We start from the raw sequence: 12,614 nt of genomic DNA on the forward strand, positions 1-12,614 counted from the left end.
GATTTTATTGGTTTACTGCTCTGTAGCACCGATACGTGTATCTCAGATTCCACTTGTGTTATATATATTTATTTTTTACATGCACGCTCATTTTTTCATTTAATATCTACTTTCTGCACAGATGTGTCCTGGTATTTGTAACAGAGTCATGGAAAGATGTAGGGGAAATTACTCTGTTCACTTCGCCAAGCTCACATTGGAACACCACTCTCTGGGGCAAGGCAAGCTACAAGGTTATGTCACAAGCCACTGTTCTTTCTTTCTATGTGCATGTAGCAGGGAGACGCAAGAAAGGTTTGAGAATGAAAAGGTAAGTTTACAAATATTTCATTTTTCCCCTGTTAATGATTTTATTCGAGAAAATAATGTTACTGAATGTGCTTTTTTCTATGCATTTAAAATTGTAAAATTAATGACACCCTTAAAGTTGTGAAGTTTTGAGGAAACATGGGGCCTCATTGACAAGGCCTTTGCACCACTGTTGTGTCATTTTGTTTGACGCAACAGTGGCGCAAGCAGTGCTTTACACTGCTCCACATTTACAAACTGACGCATTGGGCCCAATGCAATAGGCTTGTAAAGTCTTGCATCACATTATACCTGCTCCAGGTATAATGTATGCAAGGTAGGAATTCCCTTGGGAAAAGCCACGCAGAACTAATACAGTGAAATTTACATTTCACTGCATCGTTCTATGACTTCACTGCATCTGAATTTTAACGTCTGGTCCGAGCAGGTGTTATACTGAAGCAGGGGTTTTCTCTATGGAAGCCTTTCTCACATTGCTAGAGTAGTTTTTTACGCTAGTCCAGCAATGCATTAGTTTAGCATTACAGATGAGTCAGAATTTCTGACGCATCCATGAAAACGTGTGCCATGTACCCCTTTACTGTAAATACAGCGCATCCATGGCATCGTTAGGGGACATAGGGCAGCACAAGAAATCTGATGCATCAGAGCTGATGCATCAGATTCTTGCGAATGAGACCCATGGAGTTTCAACTGAAATGAAGAATTGGACATTATTGCAGCTAAAGGTAACAATCAAATGAGTGCATACATGTAAACAATTCCTCATAATAATTGTATGGGCTGTGATACCTGTATGCCCCCTTGACAATTAATCTAAGGGGTTCACTAAACATAGCAATATAATTCATATTGAGTCCTTTACTAACACCACTAAGATTGCAGGATCTGCTTTGAAGACCTTCATTTCAATGGACATTGTGTGCTGGATTTGCATTACTTTTGGAACACAAACCAGGTGCAAAGTGTCATCGTGGGATTTACTTTCAGAGCAAATCATTATTTGCATTGGAAAGTTGCCTAAAGAAAGACAAAATCACTCTCTGTGCAGCTTTGTGCTACTTTGTGTCAAAGGGGTGTATCATTGATGCTACATGGGTATATACATGCAACCTCGCGCCACAAATGTACAACTTTGCATCTATGCTGCACCTTGCAACAAACATACGATGTGGGAAAATGATTACAACTCTGGGTCTTATTTACAAGCCTTATGGTGCAGGCCAGCAGCAAGTGACCTTGCTGCGATGCCTTGTGTCACTGGCAAATGGCAGAAATGCACAGTATCTATAAGATACAGCGCATTTCTGTCCTCTCTCCCTGTTCTGGCGCACAATCAGCTGCCTAGTGCCGATGCAGGCACCATTTCACCTTGGTGCAAGGGTGGCTGTGTCACAGACAGGATTGTTTCTGTGCAGGAAGGCACACCTTGCTGCACGAAAATAACCCACTGAGTTTTTTTTTACTCTTTCTATGTATGCTGAAGAATGCAGCACACACAGAAAGAGAAAAAACAAGAAGAAATAAAGATATTTCCCCCCCTTAAGCCTCCCCTGGGTAGGCGTAAGATTCTGGCACATTCCCACATTTACAATGCTTTGTAAGTCTGGTAATTCCTCAAAATCCATGGATGTTGCATGTGGAACCCCCCACAACTCCTATGGAATGCTTCCCTGATGCAGTGTAAGACAACACAGCAACTTGCTCTATGTTGCCTTACACCACATGTACACGGCCACGAAAAGCCACAAAAGGTGTCTTTGGGTGGACTTTTAGATATGGGCCTGCACAATGTGCCACCAGTGCATCACAAACGTGACACATCGGCAGTGCATGAGCTTGTAAATAAGCCCTGTAGTGTTTATATTAGAAGGGTTCCATTCCAGTACCTATGCTTAATAGAACATGCACACCCTTGACCAATGATGCAAGGATGTGTATGTTGGTGCATGGCACCCTAAAGTGCAGCAGCCCAGGGAGAGAGGCAAACAACAAGTGTAAGAAAATTCTTCTTTTTGGACGGAGCCCCCCATTTTTTGGACTGATGCTGCTGGTTCTATTTAACCTTGCCACTGAAACATTGCTATCCAGGTCCCAATGAATGTGCTCGGAACCCCCAGAAGATGTCAAAATTGGATATACTCCTGGTTAGCATATTTAACATACTAATAAGTCCCTAGTATATCGTACAAAGTGTACCCAGTCCCCATAGGTTAAATGTCACTAGTGGGCTGCCACACATGTTGTGCCACAACTAAAATGACAATGCTAAGTATGTCTCCACACCTACCCCTGCAGCCTGGGTGTGCAGCCTTACAACTGGCAATGTGACCTGGCAAAATAAACCTTCATTTTCAATCCAGATAAGTCACCTAAATGACCATAGGACAGGGTGCAAAATGTGTTAAAAATAGGACAGGTATTATTTTGAGTTTCACCCACTCTGGCAATGAAATCCCTTAAAAGTAGCTTTTCACTTTGGCTAGGCTTCCTCTCCCATAGGAAAGCTCTGCGCTATATTATAACACCTTATAATGCTTAACTTCAGTGATAGCTAGCAAAATGATTCAATGACTCATTTTAATAGTAAGTTAAAATCCAACTTAATAGTCAAAGTGGCTTTTATATTACTATTTTGAAAACTACACTTTTAGAAACTTTTTACACCAAATGCACATTTCTGACAATATTTAGTTTCAACTGTTGATTGCTCTTTTGTGATGAGATATGATTGCTCCCAGACAGTGGGCAAAGGAAATGGGTGTGGGGAGATGTTTTACTCCCTGAGCAGGATGGCCTGGGGGATGTGCCTAGCCACCATCTGATCTTCAAAGGATGCCATGCTTGTCATGGGCAAATGTATCTCACAACTAAGGCTGTATTCCCTTCTGTCTTCATATCCACCTTGTCACTAAACCAGTGGGTGGGGAAGCTGCCCCAGAACTGGTTTGAAATGCCCTAAAAAAAGGCTTTACCCATTATATTAAAATCCAACTCCTGGGTGGATACACGGACCTCTGCACAGGGGAAGAAATGTTATGCCATGTTGGATTTATGGAAAGAGGGATTTTGCAGGATAGTTTACAGGAAAACACAAAGGAAATGCCACAGAAGTGGGTAGGTAAATGCAAAAAGAGCAAGTGATGGACGGAATGTTGAACAATGTCAAACTCCCACTCCCATACAAAGATGTGAACCTAAAGCCATTTTTTTCTGCTACTTATACCGTTTGAGTTTGGACCCAGCCAGAAGCAAATCAGTCTTGACCTTGCTCCCCATGGAAACAGTCCAGCCCAAACCGCCAGGCTATGTCCTCCCTGCACCAGAAACAGGCATCATAGAACCAGTGTCAGGGTATAATCCCTCATCAGTCAGGCTAGCTTGACTCCAGTGGCATGGGGAGCATGGGACCGAGATCTGGGCATGCCCATACCACTTAGGGTGACAAATGCAAAAAGAACACATGATGGACGGAAGGCTGAACAATGTCAAACATGCACTCCCAGTACAGAGATCTGGGACTAAATCCATTTCTTTTTTTTGTGACCCATGCAGTTCCTGTTTGGTCCCAGCCATATGCAAATCAGTCTTGACCCTGCTCCCCATGAGAACAGTCTAGCCCGAACTGCCAGGCCAAGTCATCCCTGGACTGGAAACAAGCATCCTGGGATTAGTTTCAGGGTAGCACCCCTCATCAGCCAGGCTAGCTTAACTCCAGTGGCATGGGGAGCATGGGATCTATGTCTGGGAATACTCGTACCTGGTGCCCTAGAACTGCTTTGGAATGACCAAAAGAAAGGGTTTAACCATTATCATAGCCACACCTCCGGGTGAATACAGAGAGCTCTGCACAGGGGAAAAATGTTATGCCATGTTGGTTTCAGGGAACAAGGGATACAGAGGGATAGTTTACAGTAAAACACAAAGGAAGTGCTGCAGAAGTGGGCAGGGTAATCCCTGGCAATGTTTACCCTGCTGGTAAGGGAGTGTCCAGAAGTTTCCCCAACCACAGGCTGACACTAGCATAAAGGTGGCACCTCCAGTACCTTCTTCAGAACACTACTGGACCTGTGGAAGACAAAACCAGGGCTGTACTGCTGTTGTAACCTGTGAGGAGAACCCTAAGTGTTCAGCATACTCCCACTTTGCCAAGGAGCAAGAAGTGGACTCCAAGGGTTAATTGACTGACCTTCTGTCAAGCAGCAGGGACAAAAAAGACACAATAATCTCACATTCATTAACAGACCAGCTGAACAGTTTCAAAGCGACCTGCCATGGGCCATGCTGGTGGGGTCTCCTGTAGAGAGTCCTGACTCTCTACAAATGTCCCTAAGACCCTGATGCCCTTAGTAAGATCCTGAGGCCCTTAGTTAAGTGTCAGAGTATACTGCTCCAGTCCAGACTGCAAAAGCTGGGAGTTTCAAACTTTTTGCTATCTTTTTCTCTGATGAACCAGTGGGAGATGGGATTGCTGTTAAGCCAAAGCTATCGATATTGGATTGCCGGTTGGCATAACATTGTTGGCTTGTTTCAATAAAGAGATCTGGCTTCCACAAAAGTTTCAAAGTCAAAACATAGACAGCTTAATAAAGAGAAGAGCAGAGCTGAAGCTGATCAACTTCGAGACCTTCATGGGCACGAATGTTGGACTTTGCCCGCTTGGAGCTTTCCCGCCTAAGTTAATGTCAGCACCATTACCCTGCTCTCTAACTACCCACCATCATTGAACCGTACAGTACAGAAAGATAAAAGTGTTTTATTGTAACAAGTCAACTTTAAACATGATGACAAAAAGGGGGTATTTGTTACTAAGTTTTCCATAAACAGTGTTGAGATCAAGGAAATAGTGTTACAGAATTGGGCAATCTTAAAATTAGAACCAGATTTCAGAGGAAATATTTGACAATCCACCTATATTTGCTTACTAAGGATCACACAATTTAAAAGAATTACTTGACTGAAAACAGGTGACTACCACCTTTGACATCAATGGCACAAAAGCTTGTCATAACTGTGCCAATTTCTGCAACATAATACCAGGAACTACCCTTTCCTGGAATGGAACTAAAACAAAATGTAAAACATCTGCTAACTGTGACTCTCAGAACGTGGTGTATATGTTGAAACTTCCTTGTGGCATGATATATGTGGGAGAGCTTGACTAAAGTATCAAGGTCAGGTCAACCGAACATAAGAGTAACATCGAAACAAAATTGCATAAATCATTGGTGGCTACAAACGTCAACGAATGAAGACATAACGTCAACCAACTGAGATTCTTCGTATTGGAGATAATCAAACAAAGAGAGGACCTTGAAAACAATAATTTAATTCTGCAGAGACAATTACTTTGAATAAAGAAACTTGGGGCCACATGTTAGAAATTGCAACTTTCTAATTGTGATTATATGCAAATCGCAATTGAGAAATCACAATTGCAAGTGTACAAAACTCCATTGAGTTTCTTTTGTGATTATCAGTGGATCGCAAATAGATCTACCTCATGAATATTAAGGTAGGTTGCAATTTGAGACCAATTTGGAATTGCAAAAATGGTCTTGGCCTGCTGGGGTCAACAGAACACTATGGGGGTTATTCTAACTTTGGAGGAGGTGTTAATCCGTCCCAAAAGTGACGGAAAAGTGACGGATTTACCACCAGCCGTATTACGAGTCCATTATATCCTATGGAACTCGTAATACGGCTGGTGGTATATCCGTCACTTTACCGTCACTTTTGAGACGGATTAACACTCCTCCAAAGTTAGAATAACCCCCTATGTCTGTAATTGCTTTTAAACAAAGCAATGTTTTTTTAGGCAGACCATTTTCATTAAAGGAAAACGGGCTGTGTTTAGAATAAATACATTGAAACATTTAAGTTTCATTTTTTAAGAGTAGACAGGGGTACATGGGACTAGGTTGTGAACTTGTTTTATAAGATTAACATAGCTGAAGATAATCATCAAGAATTAGTCCCATTTTAGTGTCCATTCTGCACTTCTGGGTCATCAGATGGGCGGTTTATAACAGGTGTCTCCAACCAGTCATCCTGATCTACCAGTAGCTCCCACACCTTTTCAGAGTAGCTCACAGCCTAGAGCTCATTTTTAAATAAGGGCAAGGTCACATTTTTCCTTTTAAAGTTAAGGGAAGGTTGTGTATATTTTACATTGTTATCACCAGACTGCAGATAGCAGGGTCTGATAAGGAGCAGTGCTGGAGTCAGATTTATCACCCAGGGCACAGAGGTGAAGAGATGAAGCACTAAGGTAGTTAACTCATAAATAAAAGTCCTTGTCAACTCAGTATTGGAAGTGAGAACATAATTATTTTTCTCAATGCCTTTAAATCAGAGAAAATGAAAATGAAAAGTTACCTTATAATTAAGTTAACTTTTCATTTTCATTTTCTCAAATTATTTTTCAAAGTGTTTGTTAGAAAGAGGGTTTCTGGTTGGCTAGGGTATGCACCTAAGCCAGGCAGAACCTATCCACTCTAGTCAGGGCAAGGGAGTTACACATTCATGATAACCCCTGCTCACCCTCTTGATAACTTGGCACGAGCAGTCAGGCCTAACCCGGAGCCAATGTGTAAAGCGTTTGCAAAACACATGCAACACACGTGATGCAATAAATACACGACAAAGAAAACACAACACCAAGTTATATACAAATAAACTGTATTGTACTCTACATCATTAGACCAAACACCACATGTCAGTAATACCCTGCTATCCAAGCAGTTGTCAGAACATTACACAGTACTGTTACTCTGCAGAAATCAGCAATAGTCACATATAACACACAGGTTACTCATTATTCTGCAACATTAGCAGTAGTCCAGAAAACATCACTAAAGCAATGCACTTACCATGGTAAAAGCACATCACCAGAAAGGCATAATGTCACAATAAGCACATTACTAATAAGGTACTTGTCCTAGTGAACATACTATCATAAATGCCCATAAAAGGAACATCTGGGCATCAGAGGATGCATGGCAAGCTATACAAAAAAAATATATCACCATAAAGGTATGGGTCATAACCCAACACATGATCATTACAGCCTAGACATTAGCAGGAATGCCCAAAAGGTGAGACATCATCACATGTGTCAGTAGGTGTACTTATACCAGAGACGGCAACTCCAGATTCCCATGTGGAACACAGGAGCACCTATGCTTCTAGTGCCGGAAGGTACCAATTGGCCTTTGGTGGGACAGAGCCTCCGTTGAGGTCCCTGCCCATCATACGATATGATGCTCCCTACAATCAAGGCCCCTGCGATCCCCAAAATAGACCCGGGGGGGAACACAACAAAACAAGCCAGCGCAGCGACCCCTACTTGGGGTCAGTTCTCCTCTTCCCGTAGTCTGGGCTCGCTGGGAGGTGAGTGCTGTGAGAAGCGAGGGGTGGTGGCTCCAGCCAGCCCAGTCCCTTACCATGGCCGGAGACTACATGTCCCCGGTCTCAACAAACCGGGAGGGGGTAAGCCTCCTAGCTCGGGACCCTGCCAGGCTCAGGATCAAGCCCACAGGTCCTTGTGGAGGGTGGAGGACTCTTGCAAGGGAATCCTCCTTCGTGTCACCTGCTTCCTCACGGGGAGCTGGCTTCTTCGTTCTCTGTGGCTCAGCCACAGCAGCCCAGGCTCCAAAAGTAGACACCTCATGGTGTCCCTGGGGCACTACTCGAAGTGCTCCTGCACCCCGGGGGAACTTGACAGAATTGTGCTCATCTACGCTAGTGCACTGGCCCTCGTGCCCTCTCCAACGACGGAGAGGGGATGTGGGCGTGAAGAGGGGGGCAACGTGAAGCGCTCTAAACAGGCTGTGGGCCGCCCTATAGGCAACCAATGTAGAGCGCTTTTTCCTGCACTCTGAAGATCAATGGAATATAGCGCTCCCCCAGTGCTATGAGCAAGTAGGCAACAGGGCAGAAAGCTATTCCTGTGCCTTGGAGATTAATTGAATGTAGCTCTCTCCAGCGTTGTGAGCAAGATGTTGTAGGGGGCAGGGGTCACAGCACCCAGCCACTAGGGACACAACGTGGAGCACAGGGCAGCAGGGCCCAGCAATAGGCCAGCACAAGGGGGATGCTGTCAGTGGCAGTTTCCCCAAGTGACCCAGCAGGTCAAAGGTCAGCACAGCAGCAGCAGTATAAGGTGTTTCCTGATGAATCCCTCCAGCAGCATTCTGTGTCCAGTGCCAAGCATGTTTCTTGTATTTCTTTATGGGGAAAAATCCCCTGTACTTCTACTCTGTTTTGCAAATGTTTAACAAATGGGGGGAGAGGAGGTGCCAACCAGTTACAACTAGTTCTGGCAGTGCCCCCTCTCTCCTCCAGCACGGGGTCCAAACATCAATTGGGGTAAACGAGCCCTTTGTGTGAGGCCAGGGCACAGCCTTTACAGATGCAAGTGTGCCCCACCTTCCCTTCTCTCAGCCCAGGAAGACCACTCAAAATGCAGATGCACCTCTGTGACACCTCTGTCCTCCCTGTGTACAGGCTGCCGGAAACATATGCACAAAGCTCAACTATCTAGCTGCCCAGATGTGGATAGGAGTCAAGCTGCAAAACACCAGAGTCATAAGCACAGAGAAATTCTCACTTTCTAGAAGTGGCATTTCTGTAATGATAATAAAAAATCCACCTACACCAGTAAGCAAGATGTCTCACTAACATTACAACCATTCCAAACATGCCTACCCTACCCCTCATAAATCAGACAACACCCCCTAGACATAAGGCAGGGCATTTCTAATGCAATCCTAAGAGAAGGCAGCACTCACATCAGTGAGAAACCAAATGCCACACTACTAGGAACATGCACTGCTTTCTACATGCATAGCACCCTGCCCATAGGACTAGCTAGGGCCTACCTTTGGGGTGACTTACATGTAGCAAAAGGGGAGTTCTGGGCCTGGCAGGTAGATTTAGCTGCAAGGTCCCTGTGGCAGCAAACTGCGCAAGCAGGTCCTGTGCTAGCAGGCCTGAGACAGGTTTGAAAGGCTACTTTTGTGAGTGGCGCAAGCAGCACTTCAGGCCCGCTAGTAGCATTTAATTAACAGGCCCCGGGTATAGGGATACCACTGTACAAGGGACTTACAGATAAATTAATTGTGCCAATCAGGTATAAGCCAACCATACGAAGTTTACAAGGGAGAGCACATGCACTTTAGCACTGATTAGCAGTAATAAAGTGACCAGAGTCATAATGTCAGCCAAAAAAGGTCAGAAAAAGGAGGAGGAGAAAACAAAAGGTTTGGGTAATGACCCTGTAGAAAGGGCCAGGTCCAACAGTGTTGCATTTACAAAAAGCAGGCCTCTTGCGCCCAGTGGCCAGTAGAATACTGTGCAATATTTATCACTGAGAAATGCAATCATTTTTTCAAAATGTAAAAAATTTCCACATTATGATCGTTTTTGCAATTTAAATTTCTTCTATGTAAAAACATAATAATATGTTTGTGCTATACTTGTAATGGCGCCACAGATGGCGAAAGGTATGCCCTCTGCCACAAGTATCTTGACACTGGCTCTCAGTTACCCATACACATATGTACCATTCATATGCACACATGTTCATGTATTCCCAAATACCACACTCACTGACACACATGGCAGCCCTGTCATAGTGCCCTAGTCAAAGTATTTTGATCAAACAATAGTATCTGGCTCTATAAAAATCAGGCATAAAGTCAAGGAAATTTGGCATGGGAGTGTTTGGTAATAATGCACAAGCTGTTTAGCCTTCAGTAGCTCACAATGATTTTCACAGATCAGAAGTAGCTCTCGCTACAGAAAAGGTTGGAGACCCCTGGTTTATACAAATACGGTTTAACTGCCTAACAGCACATTCACAGAGTGCAAAATACTGAAGCAAGAGGTTTATATGGAAGCGAGTAAGGACTACTGTATGTAGTTGACAGAATTTATTTTCACTAATGTCACATCTTAACACCAGTCGGGTGTCTATGCATTTTGTTTCTTGAATGAGGGCTTGTGGGTAATGCTCTCCAAGCCTATCGAACCTTCTCGCAGTCACTGAACCTTTTAGGCATGAGCTCACAACGGGAGAAACAGTACTGAGAAATCACTTATCAGGTGCAGGACGGGTGATGGCTCTTAATACTTCAGATTTATACACATTTAAGACGCTCTTGTGGATGGTTTATCTAGAGGTTATTATCACGTTTATTATAAAATCTTGTGACAAGGGTGCATTTCGTTTTTTTTTTTTTCACCTTGAGTTGGAGATAAGTTATACTACAATTTTTACCACTTTGTTTTTTAGAGGTATACTTTGTTTTCCACCCAAAGGGGTCTGTCTATTTTCTATACCCATAATGCAAGTGTTTAGTTTTGTTGGTAGATCTGTCCTTCTGATGTCCCAAAGGGACCACCCCTGACGAAATGCATTAGGGACAGTTTTTGCATCTATCACTCCACCTGACTGATGTTTACCTTTCACACTGAATAAAAGGAATGCTTCATCAAAAATGTTGAAGAAGTCAAATGATTTCTGTGAACGTCCACAATTACACCTCGTAGACCGGTATACTATCAGGAGGCCACTAGGAACAACTATTCCAGAGAGGGAAGATGATGTGATGCTAATTGACCGAATACCCAGGATCAAGGGGTATTCCTCCACAGCACGCAGATACTTGATAACCCAAGAAAAGCATTGGAACACGTTAAATGTAAGTGCTCCGGTAATCATACGTTTAGAAATGTAAATGAGGGAATGTGTATGGTATTTACATCACCATGAGAATTTTTGTGTATTAAGCAGATAAATCCGCTTGTTTTATCCCAGAAACTCATAATAGATGCTGTTTATTGCATCTTATAAATAACGTACCCCGTGGTATGGTTTTTCATCGTGTGCAATAAATAGCATCAATAGACGTAAAAGGCTCTTTGTGAATTTCAATTGGTATACAACGAATAGGTTAGAAACAAAACACAGTAATCTAATGCAAGTGTGCACTTACATTTTCTAAACCAAGGAGCACCAGAAGTGGGATTGTTGTCATACCCCCTTGTATCCATTCTTCCAAAGAGACTATTCCATCATGGTTGTAGTCGATTTCTTCCATCATTTCATGAAGAATCTAAATTACACAAACAAGGAATACATTTACCAATAGATTCATAGAAATCTAAATAGAAAACCGAAATGGTCGACTTCGAAATTCTAGTTAAATGTTCAATACTCTATGATGCATTTAAATGCGTAAAAATGTATTGGGTGTTTACTCATGAGCCAAACGTCTGGATAAGAGGTTTATACGTCATTCAGCATCAGATAGTTGGCTAAAATTTTAAATAATCTTTTAATACTTTGACTAGGTCCATACATATTACATTTAGTTGAATACATACTCTGCATAAGAGGAAGCACGAAACTAGCATAGCTTCCTATTCTAAGAGCAGCATTTCCAAGCACCCCCAAACCGACATGTAAACTTTGCTGATGAAGGGCAAAAATCCCAAAACACATTGTAAGAAATTGGGTTATAAGTTGAGAGGAGAGTAAGCCCCACTCAAAAAAAACACAATCCTTATCATGGTGAAACACAAAACTAATCAAATGGCAACGTGTAAAGTATTTATGCAGAACACAGGCCAACTGTGATGGAGGGCGGGTAGGATACAGTAACCAGGTTCATCCTGCTGAAGATTTTAATTTCTCTGAGTCCACCCTATGCAATATGATGCAGCGGCGCTTCGCAATGGGGGTCAACACAATGAGACCATTGGTGGCACGGGGGGCAGGTCAGGAGTCACGGACAGTCGCCGTTTTGTGCAAAGAGTTGGTTCAGTAGTCGATGTAGACTGTTGCTGTAGGAACTGGATATTGCAACAAATGCAAAGAGCTGGTCATAGATGGAGATTTGCATTGGCAGGGGTCGCAATGGTTGTTGGGTAATGTGAAGAGTCTGTTTGTGGTCACGAAAAGCCCCAAAACTGGATCTTTCTCTGAGCTCAGGACTAGTGGTTATGAGGCAGGAGGAGTACAAACTGATGCCAGCCAATTGTCCAGGACCTGGGGGAACCTCTTGGGATCAGAACTCACTCCAGCAGAGGCCAGCAACAGGACTCAGGCAGGTCCAGTTAGTGCTGGTCAGCGGGCAGTTGCATGAAGGCCCCTGAAAGCTTGCTTTTATTTAGCCTTTAGTCACCAGTAGTCACGGAGCACAGGAGAGGTTGTGCTGCATGAAGGGGGTTGCTGGATCACAGTTACTTTTTTGTTTGTCCAAGTATTTTAAATCTTGAAGTGCTCCAGTGTGTCTCAG

The 12,614-nt window shown here is 43.3% G+C and overlaps 1 protein-coding gene across 2 annotated transcripts in view; it reads right to left on the reverse strand.

Moving 5' to 3' along the window:
- DGKB (diacylglycerol kinase beta) overlaps positions 1-12,614 on the reverse strand; it is a 2,237,541-nt gene that overhangs the window by 1,747,924 nt on the left and 477,003 nt on the right. For both annotated transcript variants that reach the window (XM_069211796.1, XM_069211795.1), the window contains one exon: positions 11,310-11,429. In XM_069211796.1, the coding sequence (XP_069067897.1) occupies positions 11,310-11,429 (120 nt within the window). The remainder of the gene's footprint in view (positions 1-11,309; positions 11,430-12,614) is intronic.

The sequence above is a fragment of the Pleurodeles waltl genome, chromosome 10, assembly GCF_031143425.1.
Source record: "Pleurodeles waltl isolate 20211129_DDA chromosome 10, aPleWal1.hap1.20221129, whole genome shotgun sequence".
NCBI lineage: Eukaryota > Metazoa > Chordata > Amphibia > Caudata > Salamandridae > Pleurodeles > Pleurodeles waltl.